At 43.8% G+C, this 26,790-nt stretch overlaps 1 protein-coding gene across 1 annotated transcript; it reads left to right on the top strand.

Moving 5' to 3' along the window:
• Positions 1-2,731: 2,731 nt before the first annotated feature.
• Positions 2,732-25,196, top strand: SKIL (SKI like proto-oncogene). The gene is made up of 6 exons (XM_056850591.1): positions 2,732-3,832; positions 13,438-13,535; positions 17,165-17,412; positions 17,517-17,758; positions 21,790-22,014; positions 25,034-25,196. The coding sequence occupies exons 1-6, from the start codon at positions 2,732-2,734 to the stop codon at positions 25,193-25,195; spliced, it is 2,076 nt and encodes a 691-aa protein (XP_056706569.1). The 3' UTR covers position 25,196.
• Positions 25,197-26,790: the final 1,594 nt, after the last annotated feature.

Genomic DNA, 26,790 nt, shown 5'->3' with positions numbered 1-26,790 from the left:
TGTTGATATTACGGGAAGGCTGAGTTGGTTGTGAGAAATCCACTCAGACTCATAGTATATTGGAGAAGGGATACTTTTCGGCACTGGCCTGGTGGAATGCTCTGTCCGGTGACGTCAGGGCCCTTCGGGACCTTAAAAAGTTCTGCAGGGCCTGCAAGACAGAGCTATTCCGCCAGGCCTGTGGTTGAGGACAGCCGCGAATATCATCTGCTAGCCCTCCTATTCTCCCCCCTCCTGTTATATTAATGTCAACTGAGGGGTAACCTGCTGCAAATATCTGGCAACACGAGTACTGTAGGCGCCATCGGTAGTTTTGTTGTTTTAAGTTTTAAATTGGGATTTTATTGTTTAGATAGATAATTTATTTACGGCCCTTAGCCAGATAAAACAAGAGATTTTATTGTTTAAGGTTAGATTTTGTGGTTAATTTTATCATAAATGTATTAATGTTTTTGTATGATGTTACCCGCCTTAAGCCAGCTTCTGCCAGGGAGGGCGGGCTGTAAATCACTAAATAAATAAATAAAAATACTGAGAGCATAGTGGGTTTTCCACTCATCGTTAGCCTGCCTAGGGAGAAGAAGGAAGGGAGAGGCTAAGTGGAATGCCTGCTCTGCATTATGCTGAGACACTATATTCCATGTGAGTAAGGCTGATTTTATAGGTTTAGAGTTTACGTGTTATAATGGAGAGGGAATAGAGCATTGTCCGAAAACTGGGGGAGTTCATGTTCAAAAGTGTGGTCATAAATGAAGTGGGTACTCTGTAGGGGGTAACAGTGGTGAAGATCTACAGGCAGACGTTGGGGTAAAGATCAGAATGTTGGGAAAGTGAGAATTTCTTTGACAGGTGTATTGATATGATACGCTGCAGCTAATTCACATGAGGGGAGCAGTTACAAGCAATATTTCATCAAAATGATGGTGTTTTTTATAAATAGGAAAGGAGTCTGGGGAATGCAAAAAATACAAAGCATTTTAAAGCAGGCCTTGACAAATTTTCTTTGGCTGTCAGAGCCAGCCCAAAAATTTAGGAGTCAGGCTCATTTTTCAACCGTCATGGTTTCGTGTTCAGTGATCATATTTTAAAATTATGGGTACCTCAAAACCTAATTCTAAACATGCAATGTTAAGAGCTTGATGCACATTTATTTTTGTCATACAAGAAAACACTCTGATGCAAATGATAAATAAGTTCTTTACTTAATACTGAGAAAATGCCAGGAGAAACTACAATAAAAAATTGCTGGAAATATTAGGTGCCACAATGAAATTTCTGGGCACCGTGGCAACCTGTTGCCTGGGATTTGTCGAGCCCTGTTTTAAAGGTCCCTTCTTTAAGTATATTTGTGTTTCTTTAGTGACCTCTCTCTGGAGTCCCGGTGTTTCCCTGTATTGCTGCTGATCAGGTCCATACCTGCTTCAGCACTGCTACAATACTCTTGTACTTTAGAAATCTAGTATTATAAATGGGTGGCAAACACGCACACCTAGCAGTAGCAGCAATGATTGAGCTTCCAAGGTAGAAAGGAGCCTTCCTTTCCATGTGTGTTATCTGTGGGTGAGTTTTAGTCCTGCTAGGTGGTTTGTCCATGTTTGGGTGTATAGACGGTGGAATATCTATCTAATGCTTGTTCCTTCAGACTCGTCCTTATCAGAACAGTATGGGAAAAAGTATGAGGATCAATATGGCAAAATAAGTATTCTGAAAGGAGATGAATCAGGTGACGATTTTCATTAGGTTGTTTTTGATTATGCCCTCTTGCAAATAATGCACAGACTATTTTATCAAGATAGAAATTCTACCTCAGTTTTGCAACCTCATTAATCAAGGCACATTTGTTTGATAGAAGATACTGCACTTTAAGTCATTATTTTATTGTTTAGATCAGTTTGGCAATCACTCTTTTTAGAATCTGTGAGGTTAACTTGAATGTGTTAAACTATTTCACTAGTGTAATAGATGTGAATATTTTTTCCCCTTCCCTCCCGTTTAGATTCGGTGAAAAATGGACAGATGTATGAATTCCTAGTATGAGAAGTTAATTTTGCTGATGGCCAGGATCTTGCTTTCATTATTAAGCCTTGGAGTTGACGCACTGATATTCGCAATGGTTATCGTCCTTACAACTACTGCTAGCCACCTGAGAACAACTTTCAATTTGGAGTTTGTTGATGAATCAACGTCAACGTTATTGAAGGTGGAAAACTTCGTTGCACAGTAAATACACAGCCTCGTGGTCCGATACTCCTGAATAAAAGGAATCTGCTACATAAAGCACCTGTCCCATTAATGTATAGAAGTATAACTTTGGAACCAACATGTCTTGGTCTATGACAATATCAGCGGTTCTGTGCTTTTATGTTCAGATGGAAGCAAATATTAAGAGCCTATGTGTTTATAAAAATAGAAAAATCCTTCAAAGCTACTAGACTTTGTACTAAATTACAGTTTTCTATTGGATTAAATCATTGGATCGTTTTCAAAACCAGTGATAAGGGAGTTAGCAAAACCTTTTTGTACGTGGATTGAGTTGTACATTTTATATCAGTAAACTGAAGAAGTATTTTTAAATAAGACAGTTGTTTCTAAGCAATCCCTCTTTGTTAATTGCTATGCTATTAAATACAAAGCGGTGAAAGCAGTTGAATGTGCACCAAATAACTGGAAACTGACATTTGGAAGGGCTACCTAAGATCAAATTTCAGATCTACCTATCTAAGATTTAGTGATGGAAGCTCCACAGATAAATTTCCCTCTGGGTCGTCAAGCAAAGCCAAAGGGGACTGTGGTGCAAGAAGATGGCAGCCCTCCAGCAAAGAAAGCAATGACAGACATGCATGTAAAAGAAAAAGTTCAAACTGTGATAAATAAGCTGACAACAATAAAGAAGGAACACTTGGATGAGTGTGAAGAAAATGGTATGGAGGACAGAGAAGAAGAGGCCAAGCCAAACATTGCTGCAACATCTGAGCCTTTGAACTTAAATCCTGGGTTGAAACACACATTGGCACAGTTCCACTTAAGCAGCCAGAGTTCACTGGGAGGCCCAGCAGCATTTTCAGCTCGCCACTCCCAAGAGAGCACGTCTTCTCTCTTTGTACCGCTACCGTCGCCCCAGATACTTCCTGGCCCTCTGCTTGTTCCTTCAGACAGTTCTACGGAGTTAACTCAGACTTTGTTGGAAGGGGAGTCTATATCTTGTTTTAAAGTTGGGGGGGAAAAGAGACTTTGCCTGCCTCAGGTCTTGAACTCTGTGCTCCGCGACTTTTCCCTGCAGCAAATCAACACCGTGTGTGATGAACTTTACATCTATTGTTCTCGTTGCACTTCTGACCAGCTTCACATTTTGAAGGTCTTGGGAATTCTTCCGTTCAATGCTCCGTCTTGTGGGCTTATCACCCTGACTGATGCTCAGAGGCTATGCAACGCATTGCTGCGTCCTCACACTTTCCCTCAAAATGGTAGCTTGCTCCATGCAAAAAACTCTCTTGCCCAACTGAAAGAAACTGGCAGTGCCTTTGAAGTGGCGCATGAGTGTTTGGGCAAGTGCCAGGGCTTGTTTGCTCCACAGTTTTACCTTCAGCCGGATTCCCCTTGCATCCAGTGCTCAGAATGCTTTGGGATGTTTTCCCCGCAAACGTTTGTGATGCATTCTCATCGTTCTCCAGATAAGAGGACCTGTCACTGGGGTTTTGAATCGGCCAAGTGGCCCTGCTATCTTCACATTAACCAAAAATATTTAGGGACTCCGGAAGAGAGAGATTTGAAACATCTCCTGGAAGAAATGAAAGAGAAATTTAGTGTGAAAAATCAGAAGACCCAGGCTAAAGTAAGTTTGTTTATTCTTGCAAAAATGTTTGGTTTCATTTAGTGTTAAAGATGACATTTAAATATTCTAAGTATGTTCTTCATAACTGTGAATGTGAATTTGTCCCTTGTGTATTAAAACCTTAGCTGTTAGCAGGAAGTATCACCTTATCACAGCAAACACAACTCTGGTAAAAAATAACACTCTTTGTGCTTAAAACACAGGATCATAAGCTAGCGGCTTTGAAACTTCATTTCTCGTTTCCTGACTTTTGAACATATCATTAGAAGAGCAGACTTGTTGTTTGGGGGGAAAAACCAACGTATTCCTGTTTGATTTTGTAGAAAAGAGCAAGAGTTCAGTAGCACCTTAAAGACTAGCAAGATTTCTGGCAGGGTATGAGCTTTTGTGAATCACAACTTCAATAAGTGAGCTGTGACTCACAAAACCTCACACTCGCCAGAACTTTTGTTAGTCTTTAAGGTGTACCGGACCCTTGCTCTTTTCTGCTGCTACAGACAGACTAAAACAGCTACCCATCGTGTTTGATTTTGTTTCATATGTAATATTAAGAATGATAACGTCTGTCAAGGGGACCTGCTAAGTAGTTTTTAGAAAGTGGGTGGGGCCAGATGGGGCTTTTGCCTGGCAGGGCTTCTGATTGGCCATTAGAGATCTGATTGGCTGCGCAGATCTTTAAAAACATTGCTTTGGTAGCAGCTGCCACCACAGCACAAAGATCTCCAATGCAAGGCTGAAGGTAAGCTGCGTGTATGCAAGAAAACATTTTTAAACAATATGTTCATTTTAAAAAGGCATCCTGTCAAGCAGCTTCTGAAGAAGAAGAGTTGATTTTTATATGCTGACTTTCTCTACCACTTAAGGAAGGATCAAGCCGGCTTACAATCACCTTCCCCTCCCCACAACAGACACCCTGTGAGGCAGGTAGGGCTGAGAGAGCTCTTAAGAGAACTGTGACTAGCCCAAGGTCACCCAGCTGGCTTCATGTGGAGGAGTGGGGAATCAAACCCGGTTCTCCAGATTAGAGTCCACTGCTCTTAACCATTATACCATGTTGCTTGAAATGTTGAAGATTTATTATTAGAGTTAATGCTTACCCTCGTTCCATGACATGTTATTGGCTCTGCTTCCTGAGGCAGCCATTTTGTGGTTGCATCCACCACACCCTGTGCTAGACCAAAGGTACCCGCAGGCTCAGAAAGGTTGGGGATCCCTGGTATATGTAATCCTCAATAAATAAATAAGCACCAGGAAATGATGAAACAAAGATGCAGCCCTGTCCGTGCTGTAGTAAACATTAAGAAAGTAAGTATGGAAAGGAGGAAGAGCAAAAGAGAAAGTTGATCGGTGAGGCCTGGAGGCACTTCTTAAACTCCAAGATGGAGGGGATTATTTTAGGATCTGGGGTGAGAAAGTTCCAAAGGTAAGGGTATGGCTAGAGGGGGGAAAAAAGAATGAGGGAGACAGAGATGCATGTGATGTCTTTGGATTGGCTGCGAAGCAAGGTAAAGTAAATGTGAGTAAGCACCGGGAATTAGGTAATTGTTGTAGGTTAGCATTGCAGCTAATTTTAAAAACATACCGCATGCTGCCTATTTCATAAAACTAAGCAAAGCTAGTTACGTTGTTCTGCTGGCGCCCATTTTGGCCATTACTAGTTCAGAAATCTGCTTGTGTAGCTTGAAGCTGGTATCTTCGCTAATTACTTACCGTAATTGACGACGAGGCAGTATTTCTGTCTTGGATTCTGTCTATCTTTAACTTGTACGGCCAGCACCATAGGTATCTGTCTTGCATTGCAAAGTTTTACTTGAGGCATTTTAGCAATACAGTGTATTGGTCTGTTTCTCCCCCACCCCCCCAATACTCATTGGCCTAAAACACTGCTGTCACTTGACGTTGCCTAACATTTTAAAGGATCTGACCGTGCAGCAAGATAGGGGTAGAAATGGGAGGTTAATGGAGAGCCAGCATGGTGTAGTGGTTAAGAGTGGTGGTTTGGAGCAGTGTACTCTAATCTGGAGAACCGGAATTGATTTCCCACTCCTCCACATGAGTGGCAGACGCTAATCTGTTGAACCGGCTTGGTTTCCCCACTCCTACACATAAGGCCAGCTGGGTGACCTTGGGCTAGTCTCTCTTAGAGCTCTCTCAGGATATGGAAACCAACTCCTCCTCTTTCTCCTCCTCCTTTCTGGTCCTTATCAATTCATATGGGAGGTTTAAATCAGGAATGTTATCATGGAGGCTTGGGTAGTTTTCTCCATGCTGTGACTGTTCTTTACCACAAGCAGCTATGACGATAGTTACTATCTCTTGGCTATACCATAAAGAACCTCAACAAAATGAAAAGGAAAGTGGCCCAAGTTGTAAGCATTGCAAGCACTCTAGTAGAACAACAATTTAGAGATTCTCTTTCTCTGTGCTTTATGCATTATTGCAAGTGAATAGCTGCTGGGCCAACTGAAGTTTCTATATGGCAACCAGGGGTAGTCAGAAATGTGCCTTTTGGCTTCCAGTTTTTCAATTTCAGGTTTTTGTTGTTTTTAGTTTTTAGCTCTCATAACTGGAGAGATGCTCAGAAAAACAAGGTTGCAGTGTCTGTGTAATGTTTCTGTTGGCATATAGCTTTTCATGGGTAGGCACTCTTCTAATTAAAGACACACCCTACTCTGGTTAGTGCTTGAGGAACTGGGAAGGAGTTTGTAGTACACGGAGGCTGTTTTTATTGTCTCAGCTACATATAGAACGTGCTGCTTGATGGATAGACATTGGCAAACTGGGAGGAAATGGGATAAAAGAGTATTAAAAAATTAAGCAGGGGAGTTTGAGAGACTGGCTAGGAAAGGGGCAAGGTTTCTTAGATTTAGGTCTAGCATCTATAACTGGAAAAGTTGGGTGTTTTGGGGAGAGGGGCCATAGTTCATGCTTTGCAAGCAAGAGATCCCAAGTTTATTTGAGGCTTTCCCTGTTATGTCAGGTAGATGGTGTAGCTAGCTGACTGGTGATAATGTAGCTCTAAACTAAGACCACTGATTAATAATTGGAGCCAGCGTGCTGTAGTGGTTAAGAGCGGTGGACTCTAATTTGGAGAATCAGGTTTGATTCCCCACTCCTCCACATGAGCTGCGGATTATAATCTGGAGAATCAGGTTGGTTTCCCCACTCCTACACACAAAGCCAGATGGGTGACCTTGAGTTGGTCACAGTTCTCTTAGAGCTCTCTCAGCCCCACCTTTCTATGATTCTATACCTCACAGGGTGTCTGTTGTGGGGAGGGGAAGGGAAGGTGATTGTAAGCCGGTTTGATTCTCTATTAAGTGGTAGAAAAAGTCAGCATATAAAAACCAACTCTTCTTCGTCTTCTGGGCTGGGAGAGGCTTCTACCCCATACCATGAAGGCCTGTTGCCGCAAATCGGAAAATGCAATTTGAGTATAGCTACGAATATTTCAGGACCATCTGAAATGGGCTTCCTTATGGGCTTCTCTTCTTCTTGTGCCCTGCTACTTATCCATTGGAGGAGGAAAGAGCAAGACATATACTGTATGCAGAAACTATGACATGGGGTCAGGCCTAGAGGAGCTAGCTGACTGGCAATAATGTGGCTCTACTAAGACCACTGATTAGTAATTGGAAGCTCACTGGTTTAATTTGTGGTAAACAGTCCAGGAAGATAGTGTGCTTGTATACGGCTGCTCAAGCTATAAATCACATATATACTGATTTAATGATGTATCCGATTGTCTTTGACATTCAGCCGCAATACTATAATTACTTATGAGATAATGTCTCTCTCGTAAGAGTGTATATCGATAAATAACATTTTGACTTACCTGAAAAGAAAGTGATAGATTCATTGTGTCCTACAGCTTGTAAATGATCTCATTATCATCTTGTTGAAGTCTTGCGATAGGGCTAATGAAAGGCAATGTACTACCCAAATATGATGCTGCATTTACATATTGCTGTATAAATACCGATGACCTTTTCAGGAGACTTCACTACATGAGTTTTAATGAGTAATTTGTGGAAGAGGGGAGAATTCAGATAAGGACAGAGACTATGAGACTGGGTTTGTTGATGTGTTTAATATCCAGCATTTTATTAGCTTTGGCATGGTTCCCTCATGTTTAATGAGCTGGTGCAGTCTAGTGGGGGGATATTTGCAGCTGGACATTCAAGGAATATTTGAAACTCTGGTGAGGAAACATGCTGGTCAGTAATAGACCTGAAAATATAGAAACTTGGATGGATTTAAAAACCTGTCTATAAGTATGCTGGATTTCACCCTGGATTTCTGAAAATGTCCTGTTTACTCCCCACCTTCTCCCTTCTTAGTGAAGATGAAGGAGACAGTAATCATGTCTGTGCCTGAACAGGCATGCACTTCCATGAAGAAACAGATACAATAGAAGAAGAAGAGTTGGTTTTTTTATGCCGACTTTCTCTACCAGTTAAAGAACATAACATAAGAACACAAGAAAAGCCCTGCTGGATCAGACCAAGGCCCATCAAGTCCATCAGTCTGTTCACACAGTGGCCAACCGGGTGCCTCTAGGAAGCCCCCAAACAAGACGACTGCAGCAGCTCCATCAGCATCTGAGATAATAGGCATGCTCCTCTGATCCTGGAGAAGAATCAACCCGGCTTAAAATCACCTTCCCTTTCCCTCCCCACAACAGACACCCTGTGAGGTAGGTGGGGCTGAAAGGGTGTGACTAGCCCAAGATCACCCAGCAGGCTTCATGTGCAGGAGAGGGGAAACCAATCCGGTTCACCAGATTAGAGTCTGCCGCTCATGTGGAGGAGTGGAGAATCAAACCAGGTTCTCCCGATCAGAGTCCACCGCTCTTAACCAATAGTAGGGAGACCATTACGTATCTTAAACTTCTCCTTTCTGGGGGTCTCACCACTCTTGTATTTCACCTTTAAAGAGAAATAGGGAGCAGCTGCAGAGAGCTAGTTACACCTGGGCCTGGCTGGGGAGTGACTTTCCTCCTCTCCCCATTTTTCTAGAAGAAAGGCTACCATGAGCCTTGAATAACCCCCCCTTTTTTAAATGCAACAAAACGGCATGCATCCAGGAACAGTTGACTCTCTGCGTATTTATAAAAATTCTCTGCCTCAAAGTTGCCCAGCCCCTCTAAGGCTCTCGTTATTAGAACTGTGAAAGCTTACCTTGCCGAGGCTCCCATTTGCCCTCAGTGCAGAATCCCACCCTGTTCCTTGACAATCCGAAAAAGGATCTAGAAATAGGCTGCAAAATACTCCGAGCCTTTAAAAGGAAAATTTATGCATGCGAACAGGAGCAACCCCATTATGCATGTATTAGCAGGAGTTGCAGATGCACTCTGCTGCTTCAGCAGTGCTTCTGACACTTCTAAGATGTGAAAAGCAAGTATCAGAAAGTAATTCAGATGCACAGAGATTCTGGGGTATGCACATTTTGAAGAGCGAGGAGCAGCCAAGGGTTAGTGGGTGGTGGTGGAGGAATACCCTTTTGGTGATCTGAACCATTCCTAATTCTGATTCTCCGCATGAGCGGCGGAGGCTAATTTGGTGAACTGGATTTGTTTCCCCACTCCTACACACAAAGCCTGCTGGGTGACCTTGGGCTAGTCACAGCTCTGTTAGAGCTCTCTCAGCCCCACCTACCACACAGGGTGTCTGTTGTGGGGAGAGGAAGGGAAAGTGATTGTGAGCCGTTTTGAGTCTCCCTTAAGTGGTAGAGAAAGTCAGTATATAAAAACCAACTCTTCTTCTTCTTGTGGGGGGGACGGGACCAGAAGGCAATAAATATAATGTGGTTTCTAAAGCTGCAGGAATGGGGGAACAACACCATTTAGAGGCGATGGAGGTGAAGATTAGAGATGGGCAACCAATTCCTGAGGGGTGTGTGGATCCGTAGCGGCTGGGAGCAGCACAGCCACGCCTCCTCCTCGGAGGTGTCCCAGCCACCGCAGAGAAATAAAAAGTTTTTTTAACATTAAAAAAGGAGAAATGCCCCATAGCTAACTGTGAGGTTACGCCACTGAAAAAGGTGGCTCAACCTCACCGCTGCTCAAGGGGGCATTCCCGGGGCCAAAGGTGCTAGGAAGTTGACTAATATCAGCTCTGGCCCTTGGAATGCCCCCCTGACGCCGGTGCGGCCTTCTGCTTCCGGGATTTAGGTACCGGCGCTGCGGCAGCAGAGGCCCTCACCACACCAGGGCACCCAGGCATTGCCGTGTGTGCCACCTGGGACGGTGTAAGGGCCCGTTATCCTGGGGCACTTACGCTGGTACGTGGTCACACCAGCTCCTATGGAGCTTTGCCCTCCCCCTAGGAATGCGCATCTAAAGCATAGTTCTGAAAATTAATAAAGGATTGTATTGTTCAGTGAATTTTTATTTGGCTCATGTACTGCCTACATGGTTAAATTCTGAGAGGAATTGGAAAAGCATTTGTTCCTTGAGGTAGATTTTCCAGGGATCTGTCTTTTCCCGGTAGCATATGTCATGGTTCAGCTTATAAAGATTTTTGCAGCCAACACTGATCTAATGCTCCTGCGTGCCCTTGAATATACAATAGGATCTGAACGATATTAGTTAATTGTGAATGCATAAAGAGGATTATATACAGTGTTCAAACTATGGTGCGTAATTCTGTCTCGGGTAGGGTCCTAATGAGTTGATTGCCTTAGAAATGGAAAGGTTTACATTTTTAGTAACTTTATGACTGTTACCAGGTGCTCCTTTGAAATGGATCTCAAATGCACACAAGCTGGTGAGAAACAAATGTTGAGTACATATGATGGAAAAGCTGAGTCAATTATAGTTCCTGTGACACACGCACAGATCTTTTGTGCTGGTACCACGTATCTTTCAAAGAAAGTATTTGTCTCCTTTATATGTAGCGTGAAACAGTACTTCATAATTCAGCGCATGTTTGGAAACTACAGTGATAAAAAGTCAAATGGATCCACTCACAGGTGGACTTTGAGAAGCCGAAACAAGGTGTTTTTACCTTGGAAGGATTAATGTGCAAAACTCCTTCACTACATACATGTGTGCGAGCATGTATGCACAAATCCTAATGTTCTGTTTACATTATACATGTAAAACATTCTATTTTTCCTTTTGCTATGAATGTTCATTGAAAAGCTCACTCTTGCAACTAAATTGCTTTCACGTTATTAACAAAACTGAGTAGTGGTTGGCAGTCATAAAAATGTAACTGCAGTCTGTGACTGAAAACACACGGTGACTATAAGGTCTTTTAGCCAGATTTTTTTTTTGTTGGTATTTGAAATTTCACTTAGATAGTTTGGATAGAGAGATGAGTCAAGGTCATGGGCAGGACTATTGATAGGGTGGAATTAAAAGTTTGCAAGCAAAGCTTCTGAATTCCTGCTGGCCCATTGTGGATTTTTCCTGCAAAATCTTTGAAGTTTGCCTTCTAGTAATGATAGGTGCTTAAAATCACTGGGCTTTCTTACCTAATTTCCACCCCCAGAAATTATTGAATGGACATTTTTCTGCAGTAGAAAAAAGTACAATGTGGGTATTCCTTCAGCTGTCTTCTAGCAGGAACTTATCAGTGTGTTTTCATGTATTGCTTAAGCGGCCATATAACATAATCCACACTGTAGGTTGGATCCAGCACAAGAAATTTGGGAAGTCTGTGCTGTGATCCCTGATTGTCCTGGTTCTTTCCTTCCCTAAGCAGCTATTTGCAACTCTGGGAAAGTTGATTCCTGGGGTTCTAGGACTAGAGAAAGGCTGGAAAAATTTAGAGGGGAAAATGTTTCTGTTTTTTTCATGAAGGTCCCCCCATTTTTCCCATTGGAAAAAAACAGAAATGTAGGGGGGACACTGGAAAAAAATTACTATGAAATGTATTTATTATTTGGAATGAATGATGTATACTAAGACAGCATATAGTGCAGCAGTTGGCAGCTCTCTCTCATCTTAGTATTGGGAGTATTTGCAGTTTTGCTTGTGAAAAGCTGAGGCATTTATGCTTTTAAATTCCATAAACATGTCAGTTAGTACAATTTTATATTGTAAGTGACAAATGATGCTTTTCTTGTTAAAGTAGCAAAATAGGTTTAGATTTGATAGGGGGGAAAGTACTGTATACATTTCACCCCCCTTTCTCATTTATTTCCCTGAAGGGGGGGGAAGGGAACACTGTTCTTTTCATGGCTTCAACATTTCCAGAAATTTTACATTTATGCACATGACTCGTGTGGAATTCTAGCAATGCAGGCCCCATGGCACAGAGTGGTAAGCTGCAGTCCTGCAGTCAAAAGCTCTGCTCACAGCCTGAGTTTGATCCCGGAGGACGTCAGTTTCAGCTCAAGGTTGACTCAGCCTTCCATCCTTCCATGGTCGGTAAAATGAGTACCCCAGCTTGCTCGGGGTAAAGTGTAGTCGACTGGGGAAGGTGATGGCAAACCACCCCGTAAACACAGTCTGCCTAGTAAACTTGATGTGACATCCGTCACCCGATGGGTCAGTGATACAGTTGCCAGGTCCCTCTTCTCCACTGGTGGGAGGTTTTTGGGGTGGGGCCTGAGGAAGGCGGGACTTCAATGCCATAGAGTCCAATTTCCAAAGTGGCCATTTTCTCCAGGGGAACTGATCTCTGTCGGCTGGAGATCAGTTGTAATAGTGGGAGATCTCCAGCTAGTACCTGGAGGTTGGCAACCCTAGTCAGTAATGACCCTGTGCTTGCACAGGGGAGTACCTTTACCTTTTTTAGAGGTCAGCATTGGCTGCAGTAGGGTGGGGGAAGGGGGCAAACTTGCTCCCTTCTAATTTTTTTTGTCAGCAGAGCCCTGGTGTTGTGAGAGGCAGAACGGAGCGATTTCTCCCCTTTCCCTCTCCCGACCCAAGTGGTTATTAGTCCACATAGGTCCTGCTACCTTGGGAATAAATGTTCCTATGGCAGGAAATGACTGCTGGGGAGAGGGGAGAAATGGGAAGACCTGCAGCCATCAGCACTTTCCACTGACAGACTGCAGGATCCAACCCATTGTAACCACATCAGTGGTGCAGATTCCTCGCTTCCTTTCGGTAGCCATAATCAAATTTTAATGCCATTATATTAAGTAAGACTGTGTTATGACACTGTTTACTACCTTGAACAGCAAAACCATGTGTTGGTGTCGGATATTTAAAAATCCCACATATTTAACCACGTATCCATTGTCTGCCCATGAATTGCAAGTAAAAACACATTTGACAATGGACATAAATATACATTGTAGTAGAAATGTACCACATAAGCAGGCAGCATGCTGGAAGTGGTTTTTGTGCTGTCCAGACCTGATGGTCTGTTGATGAATTTACCTGTAGCAGCAGGTTCTGTAACTTTTGAAAGAAAAAAGCAGGAGGATACATAGTCTTCAAGGAAGCTGGTTATTGTTTCACCTGTGAGTGGCGTGGGCCAAACGGAGATAGTACTGCTGAGGTTCTGATATCTTCGTAAGTTTGTTCTACTTCCCTGGGAAATTCTGTAGGAACAGACCTAATATAATTCCTTCAGAAAATGCCTTTTACAGCTGTAAGACTGATGTCTAACAAAATAAGGATGCTGACTTTTCTTCCTTTTTTTCAGGCAGATTCTCCGTATAACCTAGAATTCCAACAGTGGTATCCAGTCATAAAGCAAGAAGAAGACACAGTTAGTCAGCCACACTCATTTATGCACCCCAGGTAATAAATAACTTCATCAGAATTTTTCAGCAACAGCACAGCTAGTTCTTTATTTTAATTCTTTTGCTTAAAGATATTTGAACTTACTGGGATTTTGTAAGTTTTGTAATATACGCCTTAAGAAATTGTATCAGGAGTCGACAGTTGATCTGCAGCTGAGCATTTGGGACGATGGGTCTAACTCCTGCCCAGGAGAATCCACTCTTGAAATCCCTGGAGTTGCTGCTACCGCAACATTAGATGGTCAAGAATCAGTCCCCGCTCAAAACCTTAGACTCCCCTAGTAGTAGAAAAGAGCAAGAGTCCAGTAGCACCGAAAGACTAACAAAATTTCTGGCAGGGTAGGAGCTTTCGCGAGTTACAGCTGTGGCTCACGAAAGCTCTTCCCTTGCCAGAAATTTTGTTAGTCTTTAAAGTGCTACTGGACTCTTGCTTTTTTCTACTGCTAGGGTCAGACTAACACAGCTACCCATCATAGTCTTAGGCACCCCTTGTAACCTTTTTCAAATGATACCCTTGGAAAATAATCAGACAGCTCCTGAAGTGACTCCAGTCCCTAAGGAGTTCTGAGACTACTCAGTGCGCATCTCTGCTCACCAGTTTCAGATGGCCCAGACAATTCTGCTGTTGAGAACTCAGAACCTGGACCCTCTTGCCCTGCAGTGCCAGGATTGTCACTCAGTGTGTCTTCCCCCTCCCTCCCAAGGCTCCATCCAGTTGCTCAAGAAAAATCCATGCAGTCTCGGTCCCCTGCCTGAATCACTTTGCCCAAGGTGTTGGCAGACCCAGGAAGAACGGATACTTGACTGCTCTGGCCCTTTTAAGTTCTATCAGGAAGTCTGTGTAAGGGGGCTTGTGAGGATTTGGCTTCTGAGTTCATAGAATCATAGAATGATAGAGTTGGAAGGGACCACCAGGGTCATCTAGTCCAACCCCCCTGCACAATGCAAGAAATTCACAACTACCTCCCCCCTCCACACCCCCAGTGACCCATACTCCATGCCCAGAAGATGGCCAAGGTGCCCTCCCTCTCATGATCTGACTAAGGTCATACAACCATAATTCCTGACAGATGGCCATCTAGCCTCTGCTTAAAAACTTCCAGGGAAGGAGAGCTTGCCATCTCCCAAGGAAGCCTGTTCCACCGAGGAACTGCTCTAACTGTTAGAACATCCTTCCTAATGTCTAGATGGAAACTCTTTTGATTTAATTTCAACCCATTGGTTCTGGTCAGACCTTCTGGAGCAACAGAGTTCCTTCTAGCATCCTGGTGGGGGGCAGGATAGTGCTGGTATAGCAGCATACTCCTTCGATATGTTGCTATGCTTTGTTACCCAGCGATTTGTCTTCATCTCCTAGCTCTTCACCATACATTTAAGCTGCTTTATAAATACTTACTTTATTATTTGATTTGATCTCTTCCTGTGCTGTCCTATGTACCTTTGCAGTTTCATGCAGCCGCCCCAGTTTTCTTCTTGCAGGACTCCTGCCCTGTCCGAGCTCTCTTCTTTCCCCCACAGGTTGGTTGACCAACTGAATGTGGCATAAATTGCCTTGTTGGTTCTCCCTTAATCCTGCTTCCATAATATATTAGTATGAAGCTGGTTGCAGAGTTACCGCAGCAGATGCTACTTGGGTAGGAAGCAAATCCTTGGGGGAATTGGGAAATCTTGGGCCCCACTGAAGGCTAAGTCCAGGGTCATCTCCCTTCTGTTTCAAGGCATAGTTATTTATGGCATCTGGATATTATGCCTGTCGTTACCTAAAGGTGCATTTGCCTAGTCAACAAAGGAGTATGTTCAGTTGCCCATCACTACAACAATTAACTCTTTTGGATTCCTCCCTGCTTTTTTGAGAGCCAGAATCACACCGGAATCACGTGAAGCCACACTCTGCTGATGACATGTCTGTATAATGCTGATGTTGCAGTTGCATTATCACTTGTGCTCTTCCTCAGCTGATTTCACAAACTGAGCGCATTGCTTCGGTATGGAAGCGGTCACGTTATATCCACCAGGCATATGGATTACCTTTCCCTACCTACCTCAAGTATATACAGTAGCTTTTAACATGTATTTCGCCCCTAGTCCGTTTTCTCCCTCACTCATAATACTAGAAGGCGGTAAAGGAGAGACATGATAGAGATCTATAAAATTATGCATGGTATGGAGAGAGTGGACAGGGAGAAGCTTTCCTCCCTCTCTCATAATACTAGAATGCGGGGTCATCTGCTGAAGCTGGAGGGTGAGAGATTCAAAACTGTACTGATTGGTTGGGGGATGCAGAGAGAGTAGTGGCTTAAAGCCCGCTACTGAGCTCAAGGCAAAGGCAGGATTCCCATTTTATATCTTCACGCACATAAGTCTCCATCTGGATATCAAGCATGTGCACACACGTGTATATCTCCCCACCCCTGATCCATTGACTTCCTTAGAAAAGTAAATATTTGCTTTCTGATGCATGTAATGGGCCAGAAATAAAGCAGTGGAGCCATTTCTGCATGACAAAATGCCTAGTCCTCATAGAAAAGGAGTTACGTCTATTGCATAACTGAAAACTTGAAACGGGAGATGGCCATCCCTTGTTAATTGGGGAAGGAACTGGTTTTGCTGCACATAACCATTCTGTGGCTCACGAAAGCTCATACCCTACCAGAAAATATTTTTGTTGGTCTTTAAGGTGCTACTGGACTCTTGCCCCATTCTTTTCTAGTTTGTCTGCTGCAAAATGCTGCTGATGTAGGAATTGTGGGGAAAGCTAGACTGTTTTGTAATGACTGCAATACAGATTATTTGTTTGTTTCTCAGTGTTTGAGTAGCATCTTCTACTCTGTTGGAGTGCTGAAAAGTTACGTAAAGCATAGTTAAATCTACATAATAAAACAGTACAGAGGCAACCAAAAAGGAAGCAACAAAAACTGCAGCAATTTTTAGAAAATAGTAGATATGCAAATTTGCAGGTGCATAGGTCTGAACAAGATGATGGCATTTGGAGCAACACCTGGAGAAGCTAAAATAGTTCTCTTTATTCATCCTTGCCTGGAAGGCATTTGAATCTCCTGATAGCATCTAGATTTCATTATGCTTTCCCTAGTTGATTTGGTTCTCATCATGTTACACTAAATAATAAATACATACAACTGCTTTAAAGCAATCTAAGGATTAGGAAAGTAAATTTTCCCTTTTAAATCTGTTCTTGTGTAACAGAGGATCCCCGCAGCGCAGAGTGGTAAGTTGCAGTACTGCAGTCCAAGTTCCGTGCACGACCTGAGTTCGATCCCGACGGAAGTCGGTTTCAGCTAGCCGGTTGAAAGTTGACTCAGTTTTCTATTCTTCAGAAGGCGGTAGAATGAGTACCCAGCTTGCTGGGGGTAAAGTGTAGACGACTAGGGAAGGCAATGGCAAACCACCCTGTAAACATAGTCTGCCTAGTAAACGTCACAATGTGACGTCATCCCGTGGGTCAATAATGACCTGGTTCTTGCTCACGGGACTGCCCTTACCTGTTACCTGTGTAACAGAAGCCGAATTAATTAATGTTCCCAGGGTTTTACAGCTTTAAGATATTCATGTGAAATTTGGTATTGGTTAAATGTTTTTCTCTTAATTCCACTTTTGTGTTGTTTCCAGCTACTACTTTTACATGTGTGACAAAGTGGTCGCTCCCAATGTATCTCTTACCTCGTCTGTATCTCAATGTAAAGAAGCTGCAAAAACAGCAGAGAAGTTTGCAGAAGTAATCAAATCTCTGCCTGGGCAATCGGTAAAACAGCACAGTGCCAGCAAGCGCAAAAAAGCCATTTTATATCAAGATAGCTCTCTTGAAGCTCCAAACAAAGTCGACGGGAAACTTAGCACAGAAGTATGTGCTGGTTTAGGTAAGTGGGGAAATTAAATTTTGAAACTCTTAAATTTTGTATATTGTAACTTCCAGTTGGGGGTTTCAACAAGCTTGTTTTGTTTACCTTTTTGCCCTCTACAGAGCAGCCCGTGTCTGCTAAACCTGCAAACAAAAGGAAAGCTGAACAGATCCCCTCCAAAACAACCGTAGAATATACAGAGGCAGAATTAAACAGCGATGCACAATCGTCAACTCAGACTCTTACTAATGATATTGGTTGTGATGATGACAAAGGGAAAATTATGGAAGAAGTCATGAGAACGTATATAAAGCAGCAAGAAAAGCTACATACGATTTTGCAAAAGAAGCAGCATCTCCAAATGGTACGGTATTAGTCTATTTTTAGCTATATTCTGTTTTCAGGAAACTGCTTGATATGTTACCTTTCATAGTAGTTGCAAGTGAATTTGTATTGTTACTACAAACTGCAGAGAGACAAAGAGACTTGGCTGGCCATTTCACATGACAGTATGCTATAAACTGATATAATTGGAATTATCAGACTTTAGATGTAGCTGAAGTAATTTTCTGTGCTGAAAATCACCATCTGGAGGTGGTAGCACTTTTTTTAGCTCTCAGAGGCAAAAATGTCAAATATGGCTAGAAATATATAACTTCTTACATTGCTGTGGGGTTTTTTTTGTGCTTCTGTATTAAAGCAGTGTGGATAGCGTGGAGAGAGAACACGTGACTGCATGAAGCTTCCTTATACTGAATCGGACCATTAGTCCATCAGGGTTGGTATTGTCTACCCAGATTGGCAGTAACTCTCCAGTGTCTCAGGTGGAGGTCTTTTATATCACCAACCACCTGATCGTTTTAGCTGGAGATGCCAAGGATTGAACCTGGGACCTTCTGCATGGCAAGCAAGTGCTCTACCACTGAGCCATACCCCCTCCACACAGAGAGAGGAAGAGAGATTTTGTGCACAGTGTAAAAGTTTCTATCTAGAAGTTGGTTCTGCAAGTAATTGTTCAGGGATTTTCACAAGAAGTAAAACAAGGATCTGTGTTAGAAGCCTGAAAGAATAAATATTATTTCAGTTCTCGGGCATCTAACTTAGACTCCCTAGGGAAACCAGTCCTGTGAACGCACCAGCAACTTACATCGCTATTTACATGCGTCCAGTACGAAAGCATCCAAAACGAGTTTAAATTTCTGTTCCCACCGCGCCGCCTTTGTCCGCTGCTTTTGATAAGCCCAGACCGGCACGCTCCCACGCATGCCCAGTCGGCTTCTCCAAGCAAGGACGGCGATTGGTTCAGCGTGAGTAAGGGAGGCGGGGAGAGTGTGGGGGTTGGCTGGCAGCAGGAAGTGGGCTGGCAGCAGGAAATGGATCGAACACAGTTTGCATGTTCCCACTGTAAGGCACCGGGTGTGGAGGACATTTAATTTTTTTAATTCGCCGTATAAGCGGATGCGCTTAACGCGGCGAAATTGCGCTCTGGAGACGTCCTCAGAATCCTTCGGGTGAGTTGCAGTGGTAACATGCAAGGAAAGCCCGTGGAAACTGGCGCCGCAAATGGTAAGTGCGGACATGGCCCAGGTGAAGAAACTTCATAATATCTGTTTCTTTCTCCTCCCCTTCTTTTGTTTTAGGCACATGTTTAATATTGTCATGCATGGGCAGGAAGGCTAGCATAAGATTCTGTTGGTTATGAATTTTTGTGGATTTATGTCCCAAGCCTGTATGGGGGAAATCCTTCAATATTCTTTTAATATTTATAGTGCTCCACTTTTGCTTAATGCATTTGGGAAGTGTTGGGAAGAAGTTGGAAGTTAATCCAACGTGTGCTCTGTAGTTTCAACAAGATTAATAGAGACGAAAGTTTATTTTATTTATTTGTTTGTTTATCTACCAAATTTGTGGCCGGCCCTCCCCAGCAAGCCTGCTCAGGGCGAGTAACATCATTTAAAACAATCAATAACACATAAAATAATTAATAAAATCAACAATAAAACCTAAAACTCACATCAAGGATGGAGCACCAATTACCGTATTTTTCGCTCTATAAGACGCACTTTTTTCCTCCTCAAAAGTGAGGGGAAATGTCAGTGCGTCTTATGGAGCGAATGCAGCGGCAGCGGGGCGCGGAGTCGGGCCGCCCCGGGAGCCGGCTGGGCCGCCGCCAGCCAGCTGGGGGTGGGAGGCCCCTCCCAGCCGCCCAGTGCAGAGCAGTTTAACCTCCCCCCGTTTCCTGGTCCAAGGCTCAGCTGTTGGGCGGGGACCCGCCCAACAGCTGAGCATGGGGACCGGGAAACGCGCAGGGTGTGTGTGTATGGAGGTTAAACTGTGTTGCCTGCCCAGGCAGCACAGAGCAGTTTAAACCACCACCGCCCCCCTTCCCGGGAGTCCCGGGAAGGGGGCGGTGGGTCTTTAAACTGCTCTGCCCTGCCTGCCCAGGCAACGCAGAGCAGTTTAACCTCCCCCGCTTCCCGATCCGAGGCTCAGCTGTTGGGCGGGGACAGCTGAGCCTCGGGACCGGGAAGCGGGTGTGTGTGTGTAGGTTAAACTGCTCTGTGCTGCCTGCCCAGGCAGCGCAGAGCAGGCAGCGCAGAGCAGTTTAAACCACCACCGCTCCCCTTCCCGGGTGTCCCAGAAAGGGGGGCGGTGGGGAAAGAGAAGGAAAAAGGAGGAAAAAGAAGAAAATATATATTTTTAAAGACCCGGCTGGTCATTAAAAAATATATATATTTTCTTCTTTTTCCTCCTCTAAAAACTAGGTGCGTCTTATGGTCAGGTGCGTCTTATAGAGTGAAAAATACGGTACCAAATTGTACTGTGAGCATCGTACAGGTGGCACCCCTTCAGTCCATAATTTACCCATATTTGGAGAAGGAGGGTGGGGCGGCCAGTAAAGATGGTATCTGTGGCTGTCCTCAACTTTAGGCCTAGCGGACAAGCTGTGTCTTACAGGCCCTGTGGAACTCTTCCAGGTCCCACAGGGCCCTGATGTTACCAGGCAGAGCATACCACCATGCCAGAGCCAGGGCCGAGAAAGTTTAGGCAGGCCATTCCATAAGGTGGAGGCCACAACAGAGACGGCATCTGTACAGGCAGTTATTTCTTTTGCCTGACTCTGCTCAGATGAGCGAAACTGTAGAGGTGGAGCCTAGGAGGGTAAATGGTGTCACAGATATGAGGGTCCAAGGCTTTGTATGTGATAGCCAATATTTTAGATGGAGCCTGGTAACTGATGGGCAGCCAGTGGTGTGACTGCAGAATGGAAGGAATATGCATGCTCCATCAACCTCCTGATAATAGCTGAGCCAGGGCAAGTGGTAACAAAAGTGCTCAACACTTGGGGAACAAGGCAAGTTTTAAGAACATCCCTTTGAAAGCCAGCGTGGTGTAGCAGTTAAGAGTGGTGGTTTGGAGCAGTGGAGTCTGATCTGGAGAACCGGGTTTGATTCCTCCTCCACATGAGCGGCGGATGCTAATCTGGGTGAACTGGAATTTCCCCCCCACTCCTACACATATAGCCAGTTGGGTGGTCTTGGGCTAGTCTCAGCTCTCTCAGCCCCACCCACCTCACAGGATGTCTGTTGTGGGAAGGGGATTGTAAGCTGGTTTGATTAAGTGGTAGAGAAAGTTGACATATAAAAACCAACTCTTGTTCATCATCATCATCATCTCGGAGCTCCGAATAAATACAGCAGGGCTTTTGAATGGCGCCTGTCATTCATGAGCATGTTGTGTAAGTTACATTAATTAATGCACTAATAATGCAAAATTAGCTGAAGTCATCATTTTCATGGTGTGTTTCTAAAATGGTCTACTGAACTGAACAAATTACAGTTGTGCGTGTGTGAGAGAGATTTTGGCATACATATCAAACAATCCAGTTTTCATTGTGGAAGCCAGACATAGTTTACATTTTTTTCTTAGATAAGAAACTTTTCAAAGCATGTTAAAATTTCAGTGCTGTGTCTTTGTGTGTGTGTAAAGTGCCATCAAGTCGCAGCCGACTTATGGTGACCCCCTTTTGGGGGTTTTCATGGCAAGAGACTAACAGAGGTGGTTTGCCAGTGCCTTCCTCTGCACAGCAACCCTGGTATTCCTTGGTGGTCTCCCATCCAAATACTAACCAGGGCTGACCCTGCTTAGCTTCTGAGATCTGACGAGATCAGGCTAGCCTGGGCCATCCAGGTCAGGGTGCTGTGAACACATGAAGCTGCCTTATACCGAATCAGACCCTTGGTCCATCAAAGTCAGTATGGTCTACTCAGACCGGCAGTGTCTCTCCAGCTTCTCAGGCAGAGATCTTTCACATCATCTGTGTCTTTACCACTGAAGAAATAAGCCTTTCTGGTATTGGAAACACTGTGTCTTACTCTGTCATCGTCTTCACAGGAAGTAGAAATGTTAAGTAGTTCGAAAGCCATGAAGGAGTTAACAGAAGAACAACAGAATTTACAAAAAGAACTTGAATCTCTGCAGACCGAACATGCTCAAAGAATGCAAGAATTTTATGTTGAGCAGAGGGACTTGGAGAAAAAGTTAGAGCAAGTAATAAAGCAAAAATGTACCTGCGACACTAACTTGGAAAAGGACAAGGAAGCAGAGTATGCAGCTCAGGTGAGCAAAAAAGTAATTTTCTTTAAGTTTCTTCCCATCTGTGTTGGTCCGTCTCCTCCTTATCCTTACCTTTGTTCCCTTTTGGTGAGACTTCTGCTTATGAACACATGAAGCTGCCTTATACGGAATCAGACCCTTGGTCCATCAAAGTCAATATTGTCTACTCAGACCGGCAGCGGCTCTCCAGGGTCTCAGGCAGAGGTCTTTCACATCACCTACCTGCCTAGTCCCTTTAACTGGAGATGCCGGGGATTGAACCTGGGACCTTCTGCGTGCCCAGCAGATGCTCAACCACTGAGCCATCAGCCCCATTCCTCATCTTTTTTCCCCTCTCAGTCTTCATTTTATCAGCCCCATCTTAAAAAAATGTCTTATCTGTTTTTCTTTGGCTGCTACTGATTAAGCTTCTATCCATTCTCCATTATGCTTGATCCTCAGCTTTATCCCTCTTTTAGCCAGCGTGGTGTGATGGTTAGGAGTGGCGGACTCTGATCTAGAGAACCGGGTTTGATTCCCCACTCCTCCACATGAGTGGCAGACTCTAGTGAAGTGGATTGGATTCCCTACTCCTCCACTTGAAGCCAGTTGGGTGACCTTGGGCTAGTCACAATTCTCTCAAAACTCTCTCAGTCTCGCCTATCTCACAAGGTGTCTGTTGTGCGGACTGGAAGGGAGGAGATTGTAAGTCAGTTTGATTCTCCTTAAAAGGTAGAGAAAGTCGGCATCTAAAAACCAACTCTCCTCTTCCTCCTCGTAATTTGCATTCTAATCCCAAACAGCCTTTTCTTATAAGAAAGGGCCAGTTCACACAGGTGTGTTAGTTGTTCATGTAGAGCCAAGCCAAGCCTTGGGCTCCTGTGCCCTCCCCCATTTGCCCGGGGTAACCTTTTGATGAAAACTGGAACTTCCATGATTAAATGCCTCTTTGTGAAATGGCTGTTGCTGGTGTTCACTCCTCTTGCAACACATGAATTCCACAGATTGTGTTCACTCACATGGCCATTTGTGCATCGTTTCTTTTCTTATTAAAATTTTTGGTGCAAACCAAAGGTTTGCCCTGTCATACTTTGCCCTGTCATGCGGGGTGACCTACACTTGTGGGCTCTGTGTCAACTGGTCTTGTGTCACCCTGCCTTCAACATATTTCCTTCTGTAAAAATAACAATGCATCTATGTAGGAGTACTTTATGGCATTTTGGTAGTCAAGAAAACCCGTCATGTGAAAGCATACCACTAGATGGCTTCTATAGCTTGCTAACTGAAGAGGAATCACGGTCTGCATGCTTGTTTGGTAGACAAAAGGCAGTTAGTCACAAGCAGGGTTCTGACTCAAGTCTAACACTTCATAGAGAAGATTGTTTTAGGGAGCTAAGCAAGGTCGACCACAGTCAGGATTTGGAAGGGAGACCACCAAGAAAGACGGGTTGCTATGCAGAGGAAGGCAACGGCAGACCACCTCTGCTTATCTCTTGCCTGGAACGCCCTGTGGATGGGGTTGCCATGAGTCAGTTGTGACTTGACAGCACGTTTCTTTCTGGTGATAGAATGTATTATGATAGAGATGTGCTGACATGTACTTCTGAACTGGGGTTATTACCTCCTGTTAGCACTCATGGCTAGAATCAGTGTTACCAGGTGTCCATGGCTACCAATTCAGCAGCATTTTGCAAATTCACTGTTTGCTCTGTTCCCCCCCCCCCAATTTCTGGAATAAATTCCCTTCCACTGTTCATATACTTGATAAAATAGGTGATTAGAGACCTGGTTTCAGTGGAGTCCGGCTATAATAAGTTTTCTTCCATTCAAAAGGAAAAATTCCCTACCTGTAACCTAGCAAGTAGTCTCTGTAGAAGAAGAGGAGTTGGTTTTTATATGCCGACTTTCTCTACCACTTAAGAGAGACTCAAACCGGTTTACAGTCACCTTCCCTCCCCCTCCCCACAACAGACACCCTGTGAGGTAGGTGGGGCTGAGAGAGCTCTAAGAGAGCTGTGACTAGCCCAAGGTCACCCAGCTGGCTTTGTGTGCAGGAGTGGGGAAACAAATCTAGTTCACCAGATTAGCCTCCGCCACTCATTTGGAGGAGTGGGGAATCGAACCCAGTTCTCCAGATCAGACTCCACTGCTCCAAACCACCGCTCTTAACCACTATGCCACGCTGGCTCCCCCTCTTGAGTCTCATCATGCAGTATTAAGTGACCAAGTTTCCTACTTGGCCTAATTTGGTAAGGATTCTGAGCTGAAGGCACATGAAGCTGCCTTATACTGAATCAGCCCCTAGGTCCATCAAAGTCAGTATTGTCGACTCAGACCTGCAGCAGCTCTCCAGGGTCTCAGGCAGAGGTCTTTCACATCACCTACTTTCCTAGTTTAACGAGATGCTGGGGATTGAACCTGGGAACTTCTGCATGCCAAGTCGGTGCTCTACCACTGAGCCACGGCCCTCCCCCAGGCGGGACCTGAAAGGGAGAGCAAGCCTTTCACCTTGTCTAGCTGCATTGCCATAGCTAGTTCTCCCACTGAGTTCATCGCTCATATACGTGTTTGCATGTGGACATCTCTTGGAGGTTAACAGTTGTAGGAAATAAATTCTTCATTTCTTAAGGTAATAAAGAGAAGAGAGAACTTCAAAGGTGCATTGGAATAAGTCAGTTTATTAAAGCCCAGCATGCTTGGAGTTTAAAAAAACAACATACATAAATAAATCTGACATTTCCTCTTAAAAGAATTGGGTAGCCGTATATGTGGGTGACCTTAGGCTAGTCACAGCTCTCTTAGAGCTCTCTCAGCCTCACCTACTTCACAGGGTGTCTGTTGTAGGGAAGGGAAGGTGATTGTAGGCCGGTTTGTTTCTTTCTTAAGTGGTACAGAAAGTCGGCATATAAAAACCAACTCTTCTGCTGCTGCTGCTGCTTCTGCTTCTCCTGCTCCTCCTTCAAAAACCAGTTCTCATCTCTGGAGTTATATATCTGGATGCATTCAAAATTTCTTTCAACCTCTTATTTCTTTAAACCTACAGTTGGCAGAGCTGAGACAGAGGCTGGACCACGCCGAGGCAGACAGGCAAGAGCTGCAAGACGAACTGAGACAGGAGCGAGAAGCGAGGCAAAAACTAGAGATGATGATCAAAGAATTGAAGCTTCAGATCCAGAAGTCTTCAAAAAGCAGCAAAGGGAAATAAGGGTGCTTGACGGGCAAGGGGGTGTCTCCATTATCCCAGCAGGGTTAATATATAGAGGAGAAGTCAAGTCGTGGATCAGCACAGGTATTGGGGACGGTCCACGGGGTGTGTCTCTTGTGCAAGCAGAACCGCTAAAGTAGGAGTTGTGCCATCGCCAGCAACTTCAGAGAAGGTTTGCACCAGAGAAGTTCCCAGTAGATCGAGCCCAATGTATACATATAAATCTGAATCGATGTACTTCTGTACAGTTTACAGGTTGACAAAAATCTGTATCTGTGCCGCTGCTGCTGCTGTTCTTTTTTTTTTGACAGTTATGAGCAGCGTGGAAACCTGCTTAACGGTGCTCAGTGTTTATATTGCAAGCTATCTTGAGGGCTCCGAACCTTTACTGAAAAGCAGCTTTCTTTTAATCAAAGTATGCAGCATCCATGTTACTTGCTTTTTTTGTTGCATTGGATCCATTTATGTAAACTTTTTTTTTTATAGTTCCAGGAAGCTAAAACAGAGGAATCCATTTGAGGTTGAAGAGATATTGTCCCCTTGCGTTGTTCTACATTGATGTTTTATTCTGTGATGGGAAGAGAATCGATGACTGAAAGATTTATTCAGCAGTCCCAACACTTTTCCAAATGCTGATCCCCCCCCCCAAATGTTAACTTTTACTGTCTATGCCAACAATTAACTGTTAATTGGTTTGGTACCCTTTTGAATGCTGTTATGAAAAGGGTGTTGCTGAAATGGAGTTGTAGACATTTAAAGTACCAAAACCATCTGTTGACTCTCAGTCAGTGTTGAAGAGAGAGCCCGATAGGGAATTTTGACACTGTCCTTTGAGCATTACTAAATACGAATAGAGCTTGAAAATGTCGGCCTGATTTGTGAAGTGGCGATTTAACCATCGAGTGAGTTGGTTTCTGCGCGAGCAATAAGGTTTTTGTGTGTGGATTTTTCTTGAGTGCCAGAAAGTGGGCAGTCTTGACATTTTATAGCAGTAAAGCACTGAAGAAAGAGCAAACAGTGACCATGATGTTGTGAAAGTGATTTGGAAAAAAAAAATCACAATGTAGACATCACTGTCATTTAAAGAGTAATTAAATGGTGCAACAGATAAACTGTCGTTTCTTCTGCAAAGAAATATGAAAGTCTTCATTGGTGCATCTGATGTCAGGATCACAATAGGTCCAGTGCCACTTCATGAAACGTTCAATTCAGAGTTTTAGTGATTTAGAAATCAAATTGATTCATGGAAGTGCATAAAGGACTTGATTTCCCCCCCTTCTATAAAGAACTTTTATTGGGCAAAGTTTTGTTGGTGGGGAAAGCCGAGATAATCTTTTGATGGGCAGTATCCTTCCGTTAGGCAAAAACAAAGATAGTATAATTTTATAGGAAAAAGCACAATATGTTTACTTCCATAGATTATTTTAGTGCCGGTAGTGTAATCATTCAAAATTAAATATATACTGCTTTAATGAGTTGGAGGGGAGAATAGTAGAGAATTTGTTGGAGGTTATGATGTTCCGAAGAGCAACTTCAGAGCATTGAACATAAATAGAAACATAAGCAATATATTTTGCAAACATTTTTTAAACTTC

The sequence above is a fragment of the Euleptes europaea genome, chromosome 5 (assembly GCF_029931775.1).
Source record: "Euleptes europaea isolate rEulEur1 chromosome 5, rEulEur1.hap1, whole genome shotgun sequence".
Classification (NCBI taxonomy): Eukaryota; Metazoa; Chordata; class Lepidosauria; order Squamata; family Sphaerodactylidae; genus Euleptes; species Euleptes europaea.
This window is presented reverse-complemented; position numbering and strand designations above follow the sequence as displayed.

Excerpts from the sequence above, each read along its gene's own strand:
- SKIL (XM_056850591.1), top strand. The coding sequence starts at position 2,732 with ATGGAAGCTCCACAGATAAATTTCCCTCTGGGTCGTCAAGCAAAGCCA. Across the intron at positions 13,536-17,164 it reads CACTCATTTATGCACCCCAG|CTACTACTTTTACATGTGTG; the intron begins GTAATAAATAAC and ends TGTTGTTTCCAG. Across the intron at positions 17,759-21,789 it reads AGAAGCAGCATCTCCAAATG|GAAGTAGAAATGTTAAGTAG; the intron begins GTACGGTATTAG and ends TCGTCTTCACAG.